Source organism: Mytilus galloprovincialis, chromosome 1, assembly GCF_965363235.1.
Source record: "Mytilus galloprovincialis chromosome 1, xbMytGall1.hap1.1, whole genome shotgun sequence".
In the NCBI taxonomy this organism is placed as follows: domain Eukaryota; kingdom Metazoa; phylum Mollusca; class Bivalvia; order Mytilida; family Mytilidae; genus Mytilus; species Mytilus galloprovincialis.
The window spans coordinates 74,161,987-74,182,962 of record NC_134838.1 but is presented as its reverse complement, the minus strand read 5'-3'; the positions used below and the strand labels follow the sequence as shown (position 1 = coordinate 74,182,962).

General features: G+C 32.1%; 1 protein-coding gene across 1 annotated transcript in view; it reads left to right on the top strand.

Moving 5' to 3' along the window:
• LOC143083511 (uncharacterized) overlaps positions 1-18,114 on the top strand; it is a 43,787-nt gene extending 25,673 nt beyond the window's left edge. Inside the window, exons 10-11 of the mRNA XM_076259768.1 lie at positions 16,046-16,076; positions 17,516-18,114. Of these exons, the coding sequence (XP_076115883.1) occupies positions 16,046-16,076; positions 17,516-17,648 (164 nt within the window). The 3' untranslated portion in view covers positions 17,649-18,114. The remainder of the gene's footprint in view (positions 1-16,045; positions 16,077-17,515) is intronic.
• Positions 18,115-20,976: the final 2,862 nt, after the last annotated feature.

Here is a 20,976-nt window from a genome sequence, read left to right as displayed (position 1 = left end):
AGAACCGATTTGTTAAATTTATTATGCACTTTCTCGTAGCTGAATCTGTGAATCAAGAATAACATAAAATAGTTAATTCTAGCTTTATTAAACTCGAAACAATGGAATAATATACTTCCACATTTAAATATCAATTATAATATGGGTTTTATTGATGGGCGATATCTTTTTTGCGCCTAAAATGAACTCATTTGCGCCACAACTTATTTACGCCAATGCTACTTTTGCGCCACTCCAATTTAAAAAATATAGGTATCATTTGCGCCAAAAAACAACATCTAATTGCGCCAATTTTATGAATTTATTTATTTTTACTTATATATATCAACTAAATAATTGACTTCTCTCCTCCTTCATCCATGCATAGGACCATCAATTTACCGCCTGGCAGAGTTATTTTAAAGTCATTTTAATACATAAAATATGCTGAATCATCTTTGTTTGTTGCAACACCAAATATCATCAAGAATTTGTGAAATTCGGATTGATTTTTTTGTTGAACTGGATGAAGTTTCCTTCTTTCTCTGTTTTATGTATAGTTGAAAGAAGGAGGTTAAACATATTTCAAATATTAATTATTGTAGGAGGTTGCTCAGATAACATACCAGTTGCTTTTTCGTTTGCATGCTTTTCTCAAAATCTGTCTTTCTAGTTTCTGAGTATTAGTTTCATGTAAATAATCTTAAAGCCTAGAACAACTCGAATATCTGTGTATCTCCATCTAATTTCTCTAACAAATGCCTGACGAAATTTATGTTCTTCGACAACGATGACAAGTTATCCTCTATCAGACTCGTATTTCTCGAACGATATATTATCAGACATCTTTACATATGAAAAAATATTCTATTGATACTGAACAAGTTATTTCTTGGTGACTTTTCTTAATTTTTATGAGATAGTATTAATGAGTAAACCCATTTACAGGATAAATCAACAGGAACATACTTTTAAAACCTTTGAAATAGTTATATTTTCTAGTAGGAATAATGAATATCTATATATGATATTTGTATCCTCAAAAGAAAAAAAATAATAGACAGTTCTTTTCGTGAAACTATAACAATTGCTAAACTTGTCTCCTGGTTCTGCTACTAATTGTATGCATGCATTATAAAACAGCAAAAGAAAAAAGATAATCCGCACTAAAAAAAGAACATCTAATATATTGTAGTCATGTGGAGCAAGTTATCAAAATTAGGGGCGGTACTGTCAATATAGTAACATAAAAAAATCCGCATATATTCTCGTTTTATACCGTTTACATAAACAAAGAACCCCACCCCCAACAAAATTCCCTTCTAAATTATTTCAAATTTTAGATCAAATATTAAAAAACTATAAGAGGTTAGAATAAAATTGTCAAATACATATTAATACAATGACAAGTAGCGAATAATACAAAATAATTATGCATTATATAATTATAATGGTTTTAATGATTCCATGGAGATCGCTAATGATATGTATGAAATGGACACAGTCGGCAATAAATTGTATTACACGACCGCGACCATCACTAATTACTAACGTTTTAATCAAATTAATTACTACAGAGTCGTCATCAATCTTACACGGCCGCGAATGTGCTATGTAATTAAATAAAGTTATCAAAGTCGGCATCAATCTTACACGGCCGCAAATGTGCTATGTAATTGAAATAAAGTTATCAAAGTCGGCATCTATCTTGCACGGCCGAGTATGTCAACTGGCATTGCGTTTAAAGAGTTTGTTGAATAAGTCGGGCTATATCATTCGCGGAGTCGGTCAGGAACTTTCTTGGAATCGGTCCAAAACTTTCACGGAGTCGGTCCAAAACATTCGCGGAATCGGAAAAAAACATTCACGGGTTCGGTAATCTTACACGGCCGTGAAAGTACTATATAAAACATGCACGGAGTCGGGGGGTCCCATGTGGCTTTCCATAGACGTGGGTATCATTGATTAATTTCGTATTAATAACGGGACTGTTTCGGAACGGTTTCGGCAAAAAACGGTTCGCAATCGACAAGATCTGCATGCAATCTGGACTCAATCGGCAGAAAAACAAATATGAAAAATTACTCCAGATCATTCCCGTTCCACAAGACACCGTCCAGAATACACAAGACATAGTTCGGAATTCGATCCGATACAGCAGAATCTGTCACGACATAGCCACGATTGTAATCCGACTAGACAAAATCGGCTGAGTTGTCCCGAATGTTACGGGACGCACCTAACTGTCGGGTGCTTTGCCGAACTATTCGGACCCTTCCTGACCCGTAAGAATCTGTTACGAACTAACACGACTGTGTTCAGACAATGATAGGACATTCCAGATAATTGATGATACTAATCCGACTTTTTCACTTTTCGTGTCGTATTGCTGTCTGATCTCAAACGGGAGCAATAATCGGCAATGTGTGAACCCCGCATTAAAGCGGTTTAAATTATGCAGTGCATTTTGAAAATATAGTTTTAAAAAACCGGTTATTTTTGTTTCATACTTTTTCTATCCCTTTTCTTAAAAATTAGGACACGTGTCACTGGTTAATATAGAATACAATTAACGGTATGAATTTTCTTGTACCAGATGCGCATTTCGAAAATACATGTCTCTTCAGTGATTAGAATTTGAGCTGTTTTATAAGTATATATGATGGTGCCTCGTTATAAGGGATTTTTTATCTATTCATCCATAATTATTTTTTTGTTAAAATACACTATAATTTCACTTTTTTTTAAATGACAACTTGTAATTACCGGAAGATTTGCAGATATTGACCCCCGTGCGTTTGGATTAGCATTAAAATGTTCCTGTATTTTTATAAGAAATACGTTATAACACAATTTGGACTTGTACACGTATATATATGCATCTATAAGTCCAAGCATGTGCATACAATAATGCATGTATGTATACGCATGCGTTTCTCGCTACATTGAAGACCCGTAATATAGGCCGTCCTCTTTTGTCTGCTCTATAGTCGGGTTTTTGTCTCTTTTACACATTCCCCATTTCCATTCTTAATTTTGTAATATACGACGGTATATTGGGGAGCGTCTAAACACCACCTAGGCCGCTTTGGTGCACTAAGCTCAAGAAAGTGCACTAAGCCTATGATGGGATGGTGCTATGAATGTAAAAAAGATACCATCGGACGCTGTTTTTCATGAAGATAATGTATCTGATTTTTTAGTCATTAGAAATTGTAGTTAAGCCGTAATTTTGATTTTTTTCTGTCATCAAAGGTTTTGTCGGACGACACGTGCTAGTAATTAACCAGGTAATAAAAACACTGATCCATGCAGAAATAAAGAAACATAACAAATACACGGCTTCCACCTTTTTGTTTGCCGTGTTATATAAGTGTTTGTTTTTGTAGGATTTAAAACAAAACTTTGTATTTCTTTCTTTTTTGTGTATTTTTTTATAGGTTAATTATTTTGACTTTATGATACTTTTTTGGGGTTTTTTAGTCAAACTTCATTGTAATTCGAAGTTGATGATTTTTGTAAAACGATTGTTTTAGGTGGTGTTTGTTTCGTTGTATTTGTAAAATTGTATGAAAGATTGGTTTGTCCTATAATAGAATACGGAGCAGGTATATGGGGTCAAAAAACATATTCCTGTATTAACTCTATACATAATAGGGCTTGTAGATTTTTTTTCTCGGAGTACGAAAATATGCACCAAATGCTGCAGTTACGAGAGACTTAGGAATACCACCTATTTTTGATATAAACAGTGGAAAAGTATTATTCGTTTGTGGTGTAGATTGACTAACATGAGCTCAAATCGGTTAAATGCAAAAGTTCACAAGTGGGCTGATAGTGTGAGTATTAAGCATAAGTGTGTTAAAAACTGGATTTTCTTAGAAAAAAAACCTTCTAGCTAAATTCAAGTCATTTATCGTGTCCTGAAAATATGGACACTAACTTTGTAATTTTTTTATGTCAAAATTGTTCCTGTAACAAATACCATGTACATGTACATATATGAGGCTATGAAAGTAAATAAATGGAGTTTACAGAAATAAAGATGATAATGGGATAAGCACTTTTAATTACAGAATAAAGAGATGAAAATATAAAGAATAGATTAAATGATTCATGGTTGCTTAAAGACCAGTTACAAATATTACATTCTACCCCTCCATGTTTTTGTCCATCTGATGAGTTAAGCCTATTTAAACTGATTCTTATAGTTCGTTGTAATGTTGTACATGTACTTTTATACTACTGACCGAGACTAGGGAGAGGATAGGGAGCCCGCTAACATGTTTAACCCCGCCACATCATTTATGTATGTGCCTGTCCCAAGTCATGAGCCTGCAATTCAGTAGTTGTCGTTTGTTTATGTGTTACATATTTATTTTTCGTTCATTTTTTTTTTGTTATATAAATAAGGCGGTTAGTTTTCTTGTTTGAATTGTTTTACATTGTCATATCGGGGCCTTTTATAGCTGACCATGCGGATTTGGCATTGCTCATTGTTGAAGGCCGTACGGTGACCTATATTTGTTAATGTCTCTGTCATTTTGGTCTCTTGTGGACTGTTGTCTAATTGGAAATCATACCACACCACATCTTCTTTTTCATATTCCTGTGCTTTTAAAATGCCCATTATAGACATACAAATGTATCATGCTACATTAAGCTTAACATTTTAATTTAACAATTTATATATTTATTCAATAACGACAATGTTGCTGCAATAGGTGCCAAAAACATCAACAATATTTTATTGAAAAGAAACGGCATTTTATTTCACTTGTTCTTAAAGAAAAAGATGTTTAATTTCATTTAGTATACGGACACTGTAAATTTTCAATTTAAATGAGTAAAAATTTGTTTATATTTATATATTGTGTCTTATACGTCTCTTATTTATCTTTTAAAGATTGATGCATACAACACAAATGTTTAAATGTTTTGTTCAGTTCTGTGATTCTCATTTTATGTTTGTATGTGGTGAGACTTTGAAATAATAATAATGATAAAATATTGAATCTAAAAATATTCAGAAACTATACACTTTTCTTAAATTTATACTTGAGTCAGAAAATTAAAACCAGCAGTGTCAAAAATATTTTTTCAAGCTGACAAATATTTTACACTCAGCGGCATTCAATATCATTGACATACTATGTAGCACTAATCGCATTATACATGTACATATATTTTGGAAATTTTATCAGTAATCTCTCTATTGAAGATGTTGAAATCTATGTATTATAATTATACGCTTATTAGGCAAATTCATATTCTACAAAGATATTTTCAATCATTTTAGTTTTGATAAATACCATTACAAATAACATATTTGTCTCAGTCTCCTGTGTGAGGATATTCGATTGATATAAAACAATAAACAATGTAAGGTCGTCAGGTAAATGTGGATTACGGATTAAGATGTTAGATGTCAAACTTGAATTAACAAACTGAGGTGAATTTAACCCGAATATGTAGTTTCTCTTCAACAGTGTTTTAATTCCAAGTTCCTTATTTTCATTTAAACTAAATCAATTATATAGAATGATAGAAAGATTCGGAACTAAAGATAGTCACAATTAAAAATATGTATTTTGAAAAAAAGACAAAAACCGCCAGATCATATCTGATTTAAATCCAGGGTCCGTATATGCATCTTCTGACATCAGACTCGGACTTCTCTTGAACTGAATCTTAATGTGCGTTTTGTTATGCATTCACGTTTCTACATTGGCTAGATGTATAGGGGGGGGGGTTGAGATCTCATAAACATGTTTAACCCCGCCGCATTTTTGCGCCAGTCACAAGTCAAGAGCCTCTGGCCTTTGTTAGTCTTGTATTATTTTAATTTTGGTTTCTTGTGTACAATTTGGAAATTAGTATGGCGTTTATTATCACTGGACTATATATATTTATATATAGTATATATTTGTTTAGGGGCCAGCTGAAGGACGCCTCCGGGTGCGGGAATTTCTCGCTACATTGAAGACCTGTTGGTGACCTTCTGCTCAATGTTGGTTTTTTTCTTTGGTCGGGTTGTTATCTCTTTGACACATTCCCCATGTCCATTCTCTATATTACAATGGTACGTAAATTCAGATTTTATCCGAAAAGACGGATTTTTCTACATGTTCTACAAAAAATTTGTACAACTATTGAATATTGTAAATGTTTAATGCATAAATGTCCATATCTAGATCGAACTTGCTTTGCTTCGTCGAAAGTACGAATATAGAAAAATCACAGATTTATATTACAACTAAAAGGTCCTAGAACAGTTGCAGAAATCATCAGAATTTGTTTATTGTTAGTTATTTGTACATGTATAACTATAATGCGAACCCGAAGTTGTGAAATAGCAACTAAGCGTGAATTCTTTGGAAAAGCGACGGTTCTATGAAAACCTATTGTCAATTTCAAGTTCTGTTTCGACATCATTATAATATATGTCACTGGACGTTAAAATTTAATCCTTTATTTCGTCTTCGTCTTCGTCAAATAGTGCTGTTGGTTTCTGCCGAAAAAAATCTTTCAAAAAGTTGTAACCTTTGTAACTTTTTCAGATAATTTGACCACATGACAAGAAATTATACAATAAACATTGGTCAGGCACGATAGATTCTGATGTAAGACACGTACCGTTACAATACCCAGTTTACACGCATCAGCGCACACAGGTTTGTCGAATAGGCCAGTTGATTGGAGGAAAGTTACCAAAAACCACGCCTACCTTAAACTATTATCCAATCAAACGCCTTTGACATAAACATAAATAATGCATGGGTAATATTACAGAGATTTTGAAAAAAGTTGAGACTCTAAATTCTAACTTAAAAGTATAGATTAATGCTCGTAATGCATTTTCGCAATTAATATTAAATTTTAAACATACTTTCACCTATCTAGTGAGGAAAAAATACAAATTTAAAACAATTGCAAATTACAACTATTTTAAATTATAATGCACAGCAAGGACGTATATTAGTTATCCGTCCGTCTGCACTGTTTGTGATACATGGGTGTCAAAATGTATTAAACAAAAACCTAAAAACCAGTTTCAAGAAGAATTCTTTGCTTTTATTGCAGAATCGCATAAAACATAATGTTGTCGTATTTTCAAAAAGAATCATCAATTTGAAAACTACTTTTCCTTTTTACCTTTCTAAATTCATATATTACCATGAGTACGCAGATATAGAAGTGGTAGTTGCCGATTGAGTCTAGAAGGTGTCAGGATTTACACAGAGAAGAGAGAATATGCCGTCTCTGTGACTCAAACAACATTGATGACGAGTACCATTACATTATGAATTGTAAAACATTTAAACTATAGAAAAAGAAGGAAATGTTTAAGGAACTACTGTTAGTCAAACCCTTATATCTTTAAAGCTGTTCAACAGTTAAACTCATCAAATATTGTAATATTAGAAAAACTATGTAAAAGTTATAAATGTGAAAGTCAGTCCTCCAAGTTTATTTAATTGTATCGTTTACACATGCATGTAATAATTTTACCTTAAAGTTATGTTTATGTATGTTATTGATAACTAGCAATTGATGTTTTATGAGAAATAAAGTATTCGTATTCCTTTAAACCATAAATTACAGTACACGAAGACAGCCTACGGGTAAAGTACAAGTGAATATATCACAAAGATCATCCGTACGCGTCCCTGTAAATGCAAAACTCGGGATTTTCTATGATAATTACCCGAGAGGTTATAAAAGATCTAGAAAAGACTTCAAAAGGTGTTTGCCAAAAATGAATTGAAATAAAAGATTTTTGTGTAGACGAGTTACAACATTGCATAAGCATGATTAGAAAATTTGAACAAAAAATGTAAGTGCACATCTTTTTAGTGGCGAAAAACACGCATATCGAGTTACGTAGACGAAAAAGAATAAGTACATTCATAATGATTATGATGTAAATTCACGAAATTATAAGGTTATAATTAGAAAACAATCTAAAACACGATTCGTCATTCCCCATGTTTATAGATTAAAACAGAATTATAATTTTAATTCTTAAATTAAATTTTGAAATTCAAAAGGAATGTTTCTGATACTTGACAGTTCAGCGAACACTATTACATGAAATGCACAATGATATTGACCGAAAACAAAGGTGAAAGATTCAAATTGTAAAATCAGCCGCTGAACGGTAGAATTTCTATCAATGATTCAACGATAAAAAAAAAAGACTATTGAGTGTAAAAGTATGATAGAAATACTTTTAATTTATTGAAATGCCTGTTAAATTTTTCCAGTCATTGGTTACTAGTGATTGTCAATCCATATCGATATTTCATAGCACTTTTACAAATTCTGAAAAAAATAAAATAAAAATATAATATTCCCATGGGAAAATATATCTTCCCATGAGAAGAAATTTGTCCCGCACAGTGTTTAACTCCCACAAAAGGGAGTCTAACCAGCAAAGAAATGCTTTATCATCTGTAGATTGATTTTTATATATGAAACGATGTGTATTGATTTTACTTGGTTCAATGTTCAGTGGCAAGTATTTTATATATGCGCAGGTCCTGAGACAGAAAATCCAATTACTCATTCACTTATGGTCTTTAAAAATAACGATTGCGGGATGACGGACAGGAAGACTTCAAACGTAACAGTGTGAACTAGCTGTCAGAAACTTAAGTACTCTCAGATCCTTTCTTGCTATTGTCGTTTTGTTCTTCTGGTAAACAAGTGATTCTTTCATTGTTGAAGACTCTCTAGCGACTATAAAGATGAACAGGAATAAAACGCTGACCATTGATAATTTGTATTTTTGTTAAGCTCTGACTTTGTGTTCGATAAGGTCCCGTGGACTTTTACTCCATATTCCTTTATTTTCTATAAATGCGTCTGTATTGACAGTAAGTTGACACGACTTAATACAAGTTAAACCCTTAAATGTAAGACACCAGATGAAAATACTCAAAAAGGAGAGCCAGTTTGGTATTCTGTAAGGTTAGAGTTCAATTCTTCATGAAGAAACGACTATATGTTTTCTGTATTCAGCATAGAATCATATCTTCTAAACTATATTTTTTCGCACAATGTCTGAATATTGGTGGACATGCATCATTGCGAAACCAGACATTTACAAATGAAAATTAATACTTATACTATAGCCATTTAGTAGGAAAGTAAATGCACAAAAGACAAGTAAATCAGAAACATGCATGGATCACGCAAAATTATGCAAGGGCGACACCGGAGTAATGGGAGTTTGCTTCTTGCAAGACATTCGCCGTGAAAACAATTTGATATGAAGACAAGCCTTTGTTTCAACTTTGTTTTAAAATTTCAAACATGAGGCTGTTACGGCCCAGGTCAATGTTCTTAAGCAACACATATTTTCCTTTCATTTTGCTGTTAGCTTTTTGATATAAATTTTACATATTATAGACTATTATGATTCTTTTTTTTCAATTTCAGTTAAACACTATATCTGATTTGCTTTTAAATAAATTTTTACATGTTTAAATGTCTTTTTCTTTTTCTTCATCTTTTTGAAACCCTGGTTTTGTATTACCACTGACCAGTTCAGTAAAGAAACAGCTGACTCATGTTTGCATAAATGTGTTTTTAACCAATCTAACATGCTATTATTTCCTTATTTTTTATTCCGTGTCTATAGATAGTCTTCATCGGGGAGGCAAGATTTATTTTGTCTGTTGGTTGCTTGGCTAGCGTAAGCTAATCGATTTACCTCACATTTTGAAGTTGGATGGAGATTGTTTTTAAATAAATGCCGTACCTTTGTACTTTGGTTTCCTGTCGGATTTTTCTCAATTTTAAATTGGAAAGTTTTAACATTAGTTTTGCATAATTATTATTTTTGACTTGCAAATGAACGATTAATAAATCTATTCCCATATGTGCTAGCGAAATGTCTTTAGTGTAATCTCGGAGTGTAATTTTTATTTCAACTTTTACGTTTGCATCAGGACGACCTAAAACACGAAAACTTTCTTTTTTTTAAGAATGACATTCGTTACTTCAAACAAAGATCGCTTTTATCTTCTTTTTTTTTGCAGTAAAAGACCGGTTTCTTTAAAAAAATCTTTCATACAATCGACTGAACGAAGTATAAGCTTCGGGAAGGTCAAGGATTATAACATATTTTTCGTAATTCTGAAAAATTCAATGGTCGAATTAAAGCTTAATACCTACAAAAAAATCTCAATGAGCGAGAACACTTTCATTTTAGTAATCTCTGGTGTATTTATGATGGCTTGGTTTGACGCGAGAACAGACGAACTATGCTTACTAGTGCTGCATAAAAAACATGAGGATATGGTTTGTCCTTTATTACAAATTTGACTCCAATAAGGATAATTTTTGTCTCATAGAAAAATCGGTATTTTTTACCGATAATTTATTTTTCGATTTTTATCGGATAGAATAGTTATTTTGAAAAATACAAACCGGATAATTATTTATTAAAGTTTCGTATGCATCATAAATCAAGCTCCGGCAACTTTTGACTTGTTCTAATATAAATAGTAATGATTTTCATCGGAGAAAAAGATAGATATTTTTGTCGTGATTGGAAGAATCGTAAAAGTGTTATTTTTCTAAATTCTGTTTGTTTAATCGGACATCGTAGAGTTTTACTTTGATTTCTTTTTGCCGAACTGGACTTCATATTGTGTATTGATTTGAAACATGAACGCGGACCTCGATGAGAACACCTGGATTGAAAGTTTGCAAACGTTCCGACCAATGAAATTCATTTTAATATGTAACGAGAGCACCTAGATGGAATATTTTATCTATACTACAATCAGTTTTAACTTAGAAATTTTCGCTCAAATATATAGGAAATAAAATTATATGAAAGCAACAATGCAGAATGTTTCTTTTCCATTTTTTGTTTTTTTTAACAATGTTTATGTTCATTTCAATTTGGTAAGTAGACTTATATTAAATGCCCAAAACGTAAAGGTATGTTTTCTTTTAAAACATTAAAAAACGTAAGAGTATGCCGAAAAATAGCCTGTCAAGGTCGTTAAACTTAAATCAACTTACCCATCTTTATCGCAGACTAAAATGTATCTCATATATACAGAATACATGTTCATTTATTACAAGTACGTCAGGGTGCATGATAGCACAATAATCTTTTTACAGAATCGTAAGAACAATATTTTTGTTTGATATTTGTTTCTCTTCCACAATTAACGCCCGATTTGGCAAGTGACCGGTATTACAATTTAACACAGTTTTAAAAGTTCAGTGGGTTGCTACTTCATTTAGAATTTTGAGCATGCCTTTCTGTTTATCATATTCAACGTCAACATTATCTTCGTCAATTTTATTATTCAACAATATCTTGTTTTTCATTACAAGCTTTTCCAAATATCAATATACAGCAAGAGAATGACTATATGTTGCTTCCCGGAAATATAAGACACATCAATTTAAATTATGTACACAATAAATAATTTCTGTGTAGTTTTCCGTGTCTAAATTTGATTTACGAGTACAATATTATATATATAGTAAACAGAAAAAAGAGAAACGGTTAATATACAGGAATACATAAAGTTTCGTTACTATATAGTTGCAAAGGATCACACGTTTCTTACGATAGATACATCGAGGTCGTTTTGCTTGAGTGATTTACCTGTAAAAAGCCCGGGTCTCATCCATGTTTAAAACGAATTAATGCATGTTTGAAATAGCTTAACAGGGGCGTGGCCTATTAGTTTGACGCAACTAACCACTAAATTGATTTCAATTGATCGACTGCAGAGAAATCTATTTGACTGGCGTTAAAATGAATTGATATGAATTGAAATGAATTAAATATAATTTTTAATTTTTGTCAATCTTTATCAAATAACGATCAATCTCATTTAAATAGCGTTAACACGTTTTTGTCCGATCAAGTTAAATTCGGGTTACTAGTGCATCACTGTGTTACAATCTCAAGACAAACAAACATTTACAAAAAACACAAAAAGAATCTTTCAAATTAAAAAAAAACCACATTCCTTGTTTCGCGTGTTGGTTGCTAGAAAATTCAAACGTCACAAAACAGTCGTTCAGTGTCTATTGAAAACAGTTATAATTTTTTTCATAGGGAATGGTGGAATGTAGGGTTATAAAATCAAAAGTTATGTTAGAATTAATTTCAGAAACAGACCGAGATTAAAAATTATAAAGCAGTTCTTTAGAATTTTTAAGAATCCATATATGGTTAATACTACTACGCGAGTGAAATAATTTTGTCGTTTGTCGTTCAAAGTATTGTCAAATTTATAATAGAACAACAACATAATGACATATAATAAAACAATAACATAATGACGGGATCTTTGAAAGTACAAAGTCAAGGAAACACAATAAATTGCATATAAAAAACACACCAACAAAAATGAAAGATAATACAAACGCATTGACGGGATGTTTAAGTACCGAGCCACGTTAAATTGATATCACATCAAACAGACCAAACAATAAAATGATATTAATAATTGAACAACGAGAAATAAAAGAACTATATAACACGTAGATAAGATAATAAACAACGTCGGTATACAGAATCTATACATCAAGACAATCATGTATTATTTGTGAAGGTGATACGGAATATTTATCAATAAGGTCTTGGTACCTTCCGATGAACTTCTTTTAGAAAAAGAACGAGACGTTCTTTGACATACCCCTGGTTCATCCATTGTCTCCTCAGACACTGGTGACGTTTTACAAAGTCTGAGTAGAAGCTGCAAGCTCTTGAATATAGAATAAGTTGGAAAATATATATCCCATATGCAGGTAAAGTTGGTATATTGCAACAAAAGGTGGGGGGATTTGATTTATAATTTCAAAATTAAAATTGTCTTGTTTTTCATAGATTCTGATACTGAGATGACTGTGTATTGTCAAATCGAGATGTAAGTCTAAAAATGAGGCGGAGGAATCCGTGTCTTTTGTTTCTTTATTTCTAGTTCTTGGGAATATATTAATGGAACTTATCAGAAAAGTTCGGATTGTTATTGGAAAGGACATCATCAAAATATCTGAAAGTGAAATTTGATAATCTGGCTTCTTTGTCTGTGATCTTCTTGTCTTGACAAGTGTCTGAAGGAACTCTGATTCATATGAAAATACGAAGAGGTCGGCAAGGAGAGGCGTACACTTCGCTCCCTTATGAATGCCGGCAATCTTTTGACAAAATCTACCACAAAAATCAACAAATATATTGTCAATAAGAAGCTCCAACATATTAATCAGTTGTTCCTCTGTGTAGCATAGTTTATCCTTTTGTTCATTGTTAACAAAATATGCTTTATGATATCCCAAAGTAATAACTTTATAGCGTATGCTACCATTTTCATGTTGAAAGGCATTGTAGAATATTTCTATCAGGCGATTTTTAAATTTCACATGGGGAATGGTGGTATACAGGGTTGAAAAATCTAAAGTTTTGATAGAACTAATTTCAGAAAAAGATCGAGATTTGCAATTATCTAGAAGTTCTTTAGAATTTTTAAGAACCCACATATGGTTAATACCACTACACGAGTAAACAGTTTCACAGTATTTATAAATACCCTCTATCACTGCGGACTGAATTTTAGTCAATCTAATGGACGATTATTTAGTGGAACATTCAGATGAGCAGGCAATGTACCGTTGTTTGTACGGAATTTTGTGAAACTTAGGTATCCAATAAAAACAAGGTAAGTCCTCCTATTTATTGTTCAAAGTAATGTTCATTGAAGCCATTAAGGACTTATGATTCGCCAAAATCTCATCTTTGTCAAATGATATGTCTTTGTATGTGCGGTTACCTGAGTGCTATTTTATTCCTTATTCTTTTACAAGGCATGCGTAGTATACGATTAACATACAAAGACAATATTATGTGAAGCTTTGTCCGCAGAACAGTTCTACGATAAAAAGTGATTTGGTCAGTTCTACGGCTAGAATTGATTTAGTCAGTTCTATCCATAAAACAGTTTTAAGAACTCGTTGTCTTAAAAATAAATAAGTCAAAAGAATATAATATATAGTAAAACAAATCTTCTCGCAGAACTGTTCAACAATCCTGACAGGTTTGGTCTGTTCTACTGCTAGACCAGTTTTAGACAGTTCTGTTGACAGTTCTACGGTTAGAACTGATTTGGTGCGTTCTGTTGACATTTCTACGACTAGAACTGATTTGGATAGTTATACCTAGAACGGTTTTAGACAGTTCTACTCTAGAACTTATCCTGACATTTCTACCTAGAACTGATTTGGGCAGTTCAACCTAGAACTGATTCTAGAAGTTCTACTTAGAACTGTTCTAGGGTAGATCTGTTCTAGGTAGAACCTTTCTAGGACAGTTTAGAACAGTAAAAGTGATCTCCACTGTAGTTACGTTGTAAGTTTGGAAAAGTAAAACGTTCAGATAGTTAGTGATAATGGTGTTTTTTTTCGGATTATAACAGACATCATTTAATCCACTGTGTTGTGAATCGTTAATAACTTCGACGTCTTTGTTTAATTTAGCAGGAATAGTTATCACAGTTAAAAGGCTTAAAAAACTCATCAGTGATGCCCAGATAAAAAAAATGGAAACCAAAACAAGTTCAAAGTTAAGAGCATTGATAAACTGAAATTAAAAAAAGTTGTGCCAAATACAGCAAAGGTAATCAATGTCGGGGATAAGAAAATCCTGAGTATTTCGAAAAATTCATACTTTTGAAAACATTACTATATAGTTGATGTTCATGTCAACACAGATGTGCTGACCGATTTTATCGTTTTTGTTTAATTCGAGTGTCAGTGATGAGTCTTTTTTTTTTTTAGAGTAACTGCGTGTATTGTGTATTTATTTAAAAGCCCAATATACTTGTACTGCGTTTTTTTGTAAATATATTTGATGAGTATCATACTAGCATAAATTCCTATATTTATAATCCTATTTTTGTCTGGAAGTCGTATCTTGTTTTCTTTTAACCATATGTGGATTTTCAGTTTTCAATGTTTGTTGATTGCCATTAATAATGTCTTGTTATCCTATTGACCTTGACATTTTTTGTTTGTTTATGTTGCTAATGACTCTTTCGTATGAGCTTACTGTTCAATATATTAAAAGATATGATAGTATTGCAAGTAACAAACTCTCCACAAGAAAATAAGGGGTGTGGATGTCAGTTTTACCATTCGGCCCTTCAACACAAGTAAAACTCATGCAATATAGCAAGCCTTTGCTGACCCTTCTAAACCTTACATATTACAACTCATACGTTAATCCAAATTGTTTGATTTTTGCGACAGCAAGCATAGCAAATTTGACTGTTCAAATCATTTCCAAATCTGTGACAGTTGTATTACATCACTAGCGAATAAACTGTTAACCCTATTCGAAACATGATTGATTGTAAATATCGTTACGAGGTAAAGTTAATACTTTGAAATGCATCAAATAGGACAAAAAATGATCTTTTAATGCAATTAGATACCTTGCAAATACCTAACATCCACGCATTCTAACTTTCATCACAATTCAAAATGGCGCGCGTTTCATCTACATACGACTCAAAAGTGACGCTCATATCAAAATATTTATTAAGCCAAACAAGTAAAAAGTTAAAGAGCATTGAGGATCCATAATTCCAAAAAGTTGTACCAAATACGGCTAAGGTAATCCATGCCTGGGATCAAAAAAAAAATCTTAGTTTTCCTGAAGAATCATTCAGAAAATGAACATTTTTTGGATCTTCCTTCCCTAATTATGACAATTTAAAAACATTACAAATCAAAGAAAAACTAATATAAGCTTGTAAAAATATTATTATTTATCATTTTAAATCTTACAAATGTGTTCTTTCAAATGAATTTTCAAATTAGAAATCTGCATTCCTCATAAAAATGTTCTGACTGAATTAAAATTCTGGACCTAGGGTTCTCTTTTATTTACGATCGAAGATCGCAAAAGACACCCATACCACCTTAATTACGTATAAACGTTTTAAAAGGTTTTAATTTTAAGTTTTACGATCGTATTTTCATATTTACATTTTCACGAAGACAATTTTATATTATACATTTATTGCAGAAACTAGTTATAATGCCAACAACTCACAACAGTAAGTATATATAATTTTTGAAATGATTTTTTGCCTTTCATTTTTGCATTCTTACATAGGTGTCATTAATATAACATTTCCCGTTTAGTCCTTTTTTATGTACCGTAACTTATGTAAAGATTGTCTTTTTATAAGTTACGGTATAAAAGACAACAGTACAATGTAGTTTACCGCTGTTTGATATTTATAAATCGATTGAGATAAAAAAAAAAAAACGGGTTACACACTAAAACTGAGGGAAACCCATCAAATATAGGAGGAGAAAAATGACACAACAGAAACACAACACTAGAATGTAACACACATATAAAGATATAAAATAATAAATTACCATTATAATTAATATCAACTATATCTTACCATTATTGACATACATGTAGTTAGATAGTCGATCGTTAGTTTTAAAGATTTGATTTTTAACACTGTTTATTATTTCTATATAATTTAAAATAAAGAAAAACAACTTTATTTCCCGCAACTTGCAATGGAAACAGTCTGATATTTCATATCCCGAGATTTACAATTTGATTTACTTTCAATCCAGTCTTTGACCCAGCGTGAGAATAAACATTTTAAATTGTGAAAAACCGTAGGATCAAATCTAAATAAAAAAGAACATGTATTTCTTGGAACCAAGTATCAAGTTTTGACCTTGGTTTTCTCAATACCATACTGTGTTGTAATTTCACATATTTTTCATACCAACGTTGGAACTTTCTACATTTTACTAGTTCCTTAAGAAAAAGGCAATTTCTGCTCGGTCAAAAATCCAGTCAATTATGTACGTTGATCAATTGCTAAAATGTCTTTCCAGCATATGCATGTTTTTTTAAGGAAATAATAATTAAGTTCAGAACCGTTTCGTGATTGCAAAAAAATTATGGAATATGGTTTATAACATTTATATACTAAAAACTATGCGACATTTTGGATTTTCCCATCATTCGTCAAATTAACGGATGAACTATGTTCCAAATTTAAGAGATTGTAACGGTTTGCCGTTAATATTATTAATACCACTGTGTAGACCATTTGCTAATGAACTATTAATTCCTCGCAGTATAACGAACTCCGTATCCAGTAATATTGAAACTGGAATGAATATTATTTGTGGTACTTTTTGGTTCAATCAGCGTATATTCGTATATATTAGTTTCAGACTCCAGAGTTTTTAAATCTTGGATCAATAACGAGACATAAATGCTCGAAATGTGCATCTGGTGCAGTAAAATTGCTATTGTTTTTTGTTTATAAGGTATTCTCTTTTTATCATTTTTTTCAATCATATCCTAGTAAATGAAACTTTACATTGATTTATCCAATACAATTGGAGTAAAGGGGTATTTTTTTAATACAGTGTACCCCCTTTTATATATGTGTAAGCTTTTTTAAATATAGCTGTCTACATTTTACAATTCTTTTTTGTTATGATTTTGTAGAAAAGATCAGCAATACGAAGACCTTATAAGAATGGACCCTTCATCACCATACCAGGATCTGACGACTCCTTCAGTATCAAACGAATATGAACAAATTGATAACGCATATGTAAATCTAAGTTTACAAATGTAGCGATTGAGTATTTTTTTTTTGTAAACTGCAGATTAATGTACATATTGTTTATACCCAATACAAGATAAGACTAATATGCTTTCTGCCTTTAAAAATGATAAATAAAGACAGTAAAGAACATTATCACAAGAAAAATGATGAATGCCATATTAACAAAAATCATAATGGAGGACAATGAAAGAACAATACATGTTCTGACACTTATAAATGCTATTGCTGAAGGTTTCATGGCTCATAACGCCAAAACATTTAAAACCTTAACCACTTTCTTGTCAAAAGAAACAATGTTTAACATTTTAAATGCAAAAAAGAGTCTTCGATTGCTTAGGCAGTGTGTTTGGTTTCTTTAGACAAAACAATAGGAAGTTAAAATGGATAACAAATACAGAATAACATCTTGCACTATCATTACTGCATCAGCTTTACTAACATCTATGTGTTTTTTATGAACTTTTAAAAATCTTATATAAATATGAAATTGCAAATAGATGTATATATGTTGCACTTCTATAGATATAGACAACGCAATCTCCCATTGGAATTCCTTTTACAGCTAAATCTTTGCCACTATCACTATTAGTTTAAAACAAAATCTAGAATGAAAAGTTCATATTGACAACTATTTTATTCAAATGTCAAAATATAGGGCTGATCCCCACATGTGCAATAATGATATGCCTGGAACTTCCTATAGTTCAAACTTATACTTAAATTATGTATTATGTCCCTTTGGATCTTTCTTAATCTGCAATTAAACCGCTACACATGTGTATTTGTACTGGCAAAAAAAAGTGATGTACGAGATAAAATCCTGGAACCATAAGGGTAACAAATTAAATTATCTCCATAAAAAAGGGACGCAAGATACCAGAGAGACAGTCAAACTCATAAATCGTTTGTTGACTAAAAAAAACACGGAAATAAACTGACAACGCCATGGCTAAAAATGAAAAAGGACAAACAGACAAACAATAGTACACATGACACAACATAGAAAACTAAAAAATAAAAACACGAACCCAACCCAAAACTAGGGGTGATCTCAGGTGCTCCGGAAGGGCAAGCAGATCCTGCTCAACATGTGGCACCAGTCGTAGTGCTTATGAGATATCAAATCCGGTAAATAGTCTAATACGGTAGGTCACATTTATGAAAGGGAAGGGGATTGTAGCTACGACGTAAGGAACATATCCGATATCATTTTTGAAACGGTTATTCCATAACGATTAACCAACTCGCAATGGCGTCCGTAAAATGTATGAAGAGATGATTTCAAATTCACCATTTGGAACCCTTGATTTAAAAGCTTCCTTGTGAGCAACAAACCTCTATCAAGAAAACCATGATTGGAAATGCAAGCACGGGAATATCGAATCAATTGGGAGATATATACACCGTATGCAGGTGCTGCTAAAATGTTGCTACTTAGAAATGAGAAGTTCACAATTGGGAAGCTGAAATCATATCTTTTGTCGTAAAGTTTTGTTTTTAATCGACCCTCATTGTCAATTTCTAGATGTAAGTCAAGATATGAGGCCGAATTAACTGTATCTTTTGTATCCTTTATTTCTTATTTAATGGGAAAGATGCATTCGACATAGTCACCAAATTTTGAATTATTTAGTGAAAGAACATCGTCTATATAGCGGAAAGTAGAGTTAAAGAATATTGCTAACTTCTTATCTTTCTTCCTAAGAAGTTCCTGTATGAAGTCAGCCGCATTATAATAAAAAACAAGTCGGCAAGAAGAGGGGCACAATTCGTTCCCACTGGAATGTCGATAGTCTGTTGAAAAACACGTCCTCCGAACGTAACAAATATGTTGTCAATCAAGAAATCCAGCATCTTGATAATGTCAGTTTCAGAGAATTTTTTGTTTGAATCAGAGTGATCCTTTACAAAGTAGGATTTATCCCTTCCCAAGACAAGATACTTGTTTCTTCGTTGGCCATTCTTTTTTTAAAGCAATACCAACTCTTTCAATTTGTCTTTTAGTTTGGAATGTGGAATACTTGTATAAAGTGTAGAAAAGTCAAATGTTTTAATACTATTACAAGATGAAAGAGAGTTAGATTGTATGTACTCTAAAAGATCTTCGGAATTTTTAAGTATCCATATTTGATTCACGCCACCTCTAGAATAGGCAGTTTCACAATAACTTTGAAGCCCGTCTTTGATTGCTGATAAACTAGATGTTAATAATTTAGAAAAAGGTTTCGCGGAGCACTTGGAAGACCCAGCAATATACCGTTGTTTGTAAGGACACTTATGCAGTTTATGTATCTAATACAGTTATAGAAGATCCAGTTCATCATCTTTGGTTGAAATTCCAAAAGAACATAGAACAGACATATGATTATCCCAGATTTCCTCTTTGGCAAGTGTCGTGAGGGTATATGTTGGGTTTCCAAGTGAATTGTCAATACCTAATTCGTTTATCAAGCAGTTAATGTAATGAGTTTTTCGCACAAAAACTATGTTGTTTGTGGCTTTATCTGTGGGGACAACAACATATTTGTAAGTGTTTTGAAACATTAGGGTCTTTAAAGATTGATGTAGCATGGGCATTGATAATTCCATTGAGTTTCTTAATTCTGATTTGTATCAACGACCTCACTGCCGTAATCCATTCGGAAAGAGTGTCTACGCATTCCTTCTCACGCTAAGCACATTGTCTGGCCATGGCATAATACTCGACTGAATCCATCAAAATTTTAAAGTTGTATTTCCAATTGATGGATTTCTGCTCACGATATTTTGGGCTTTTCGATAACACATTTCGTAGGGAAGTGTTATTAACAATGTTGAGGTTACCGGTAAAAACGTGGCCAGCCGGATTATATGTGAATTGAGAACTAGCACAACTGCGATCAGGAGGTTTAGACTTAATGTCGTCAATACTGAGATCCTGCAAAAAGGACGCGTGAATTGTGAATCAGCTATATTTGCAACCTATAGAACATATTATTCAGAGGTTATTGCTATATATTTAACACCATGCTTTCTAGTCACGATTGACTAGTGTTGTTGTTGTGTACCACGTTATTCAATAGTTGTTTTATGTTCCTTTGTAAATAAATAATGAATTATTTGTTTAGTATTCAAAACCTCCATGACCTCATCGATTATTTAAATAGAGATGTAAAATGATAAAGAGCAGATCAAGCACCAAACACTCAGAATAACAAAACTTTCCATCATAATTTGTTAAGATCAGTGTCATGATTAGACAATATCACAACTTGGTACTGATTTATAAACTTATTTAATAAGCTTAACATGAAAGTATTTTATTTCATAATTCAATGAATTTAGATAATATTCGAAT